Genomic DNA, 2442 nt, shown 5'->3' on the forward strand with positions numbered 1-2442 from the left:
ACCAGCGAAAATTTTCCTTTGAATTGTGTTTGGTTTACGGTGAACCGAAAATTTTCACTGATGACTAACGACCAATTCCCGGTACCAACGGCTTTTGGAAATTTTCCTACTGACTGATAGGCCTAATCCCCGATGCTGACGGCCTTTAAAATTTTTCTTTGGTGACTAACCAACTCCTGGTATTAACGGCTTTCGAGGGCTCAAGCCTAAGAGGGGGATACTGTCAAGTCCATGCCTCGGGCCTCCATTCCGCCGCTTGGTACTCCGAAGATCCACTCTTATTGTTCTTTCTCGCTACACATACCCTTTCATTCTAGTCCTTCCTTATTGTCTTTTACTTTACCCTGCAGGTACTACTCGTATAGCTCCTAGTAGTTAGTCTGGCGCTCTGCACCGATGCGCCGTTCCGTAGATATAAATACTGCCTGTACGCTACTGTAGTTCCTCAGTTTAATTATCGACTTAGATCAACTTAGATCTCCCTTCCCAACTTAACTCTTCTCTAAGTCTTCAGGCTCAACGCCTTGGAGTACTCTCTACTATAACCTTAGGACTTAGACGTTCTCTGGTTCGCTCCTCGTCACTGGCGTTACCGCCACTCCGACTTGGCTGCTCCTCAGTTCCTCCCTTCTCTGCTCTCGATCTCCGGGGACTAACGGCGTAACGGCGGTGTTGTTAATAACTTCACTACTGTCCCACTCGTCTTCCGCACTTAGACACCTTGTGGCTTTGGCACGGTTACACGGTGTACATGATCTTAACAGTGCCTTCTCTTGCTCATTCTTTGTTCCCTAGAATCCCTACCAGAGTCATTTGAATGTTCAAAATGAAATATATCTGGATAAGCAAAAGGGTGTGCATACATATCTATGTCTGAAGCAACTCGAACCCATGAGGATAATTTAATCAAGGATAAGAGGGGGAAAGGTTGTGAAACAAGGTCCACGCAATGATAGGAGGAGGAAGACAGGAGTGAAAAAATGTGCACAAGATGCTCCGAGTGCAGAAGCTAGTCAGAGGAGATATAAAATGCCACCCCCCGACACCCCAAGACCAGCTGCCCACTGCTACTCCCTGTTGCATTGAAACGTTATACTTCCTGGTATTGTCCAACTAGTATGTCCTCACCTCAGCAAAACACCAACCAAGCCCAAGCTCCAACTGGGACTACACCTCCCCCAATGGACCAGCCTTTCCACAGCCAGTACAATCATTCCCAAGTTGGTAACCAGTACGACAGTGATCACGAATGGTTCAGTACTGAACATCTGCATCAGGAGCAGAATCGACACAGCCAGTACAATTCGGCGTACTATCTATCACATCCAGAACTACCTCCTCCTGGACTTGGTCATCACTCGAATGGACATGGAAAGATTCTTAATCAACAAGCCACATCTGTAAGTCAATCAATCATATTGGTTCATAGAGCGACTAACAATTGGAGCAGAACAATGAAGCTAATCATCAACGACCTTCTTCTCAATATTATATGTCCACACCACGATCTCAAAATCTGCCACCATCACTAGTCAGTAATTCTCACTCTGCCAAAAATCATCCTCGTCCTCGTCCCCACCCTCTTGTGCGGTCACCTCCGAACTTCGAGTTGCCTGATCACTTCGGGAATACACTCCATCAGAATCAGTCAACTACTCCATATCAACCTCCACCTGACCCTCGTCCACTTAGTCCTCCTTTGCCAACCCCTGCTGAGTTGGTAGTGAAGGCACAGAAAAAGGCAGTAGATCCGAAAATAGATAGGAAGCCAGAAGTGAAGGCTGAAAAGAAGAAGCATCAACGGGCTTTACCAAAGAATGATGAGTCGGATTCAGGAGGAAGTGGGAATGAAGCATGCCCGAAGAAGAAAGGAGGTCGAACAAAAGGTGCCCTTACTTATGGAGATGAAGAATGTCAAGAGCTTGTTGAACGAGTTGGGGACATGTTGCCGATTGGTCAGAAGGGTTGGGAAGCAGTTGTTAGCACATACAACAAGTGGGCGAGAAAGACGGCCACTGGCCAATAAGTTCAATAGCGTAAGTTATCAGTTTATAATTTCAATCATATAATGTCACATATTTCTTTCTAGTTTGTGACTATTGCGAAGACGAAACCCACTGGTGATGCTGAGCGTCGCCAGATGTATGCTGAAGCACTTATGGCTGAAGATAGTCTGAATGAGAAGGCAGCAATTGGTGATGTGCAGGATGATGTTGTCGAGATCTCCTCCAATGATGATGATGACGACGACAACCCACAGATGAAAACTGCAAAGGGGACCAAGAAGGAACCTGGAACTGTTCTTACTAAAGCGTACAAAACAGAAGCCCCATTGCGTCCACAGCCCCGCCGGAATCAGGCTACTGCTGTACTAGACCGAATCAGCTCATCTCTTGATCCTGAGATCCTGCACCGTCGAGAAGATGATTGTTCATCAGCAAA

The 2442-nt window shown here is 46.4% G+C and overlaps 1 protein-coding gene across 1 annotated transcript; it reads left to right on the forward strand.

Annotated features, from left to right (window-relative positions):
• Nucleotides 1-1399: 1399 nt before the first annotated feature.
• On the forward strand, nucleotides 1400-2408 carry C8R40DRAFT_1121562 (uncharacterized protein; the record flags this gene model as incomplete). The annotated part of the gene is made up of 2 exons (XM_046228808.1): nucleotides 1400-2009; nucleotides 2091-2408. Coding segments are annotated over exons 1-2 (802 nt in total), but the record flags the coding sequence as incomplete, so codon positions are not given.
• Nucleotides 2409-2442: the final 34 nt, after the last annotated feature.

The sequence above is a fragment of the Lentinula edodes genome, assembly GCF_021015755.1.
Source record: "Lentinula edodes strain Le(Bin) 0899 ss11 chromosome Unknown C8R40scaffold_36, whole genome shotgun sequence".
Lineage (NCBI taxonomy): Eukaryota > Fungi > Basidiomycota > Agaricomycetes > Agaricales > Omphalotaceae > Lentinula > Lentinula edodes.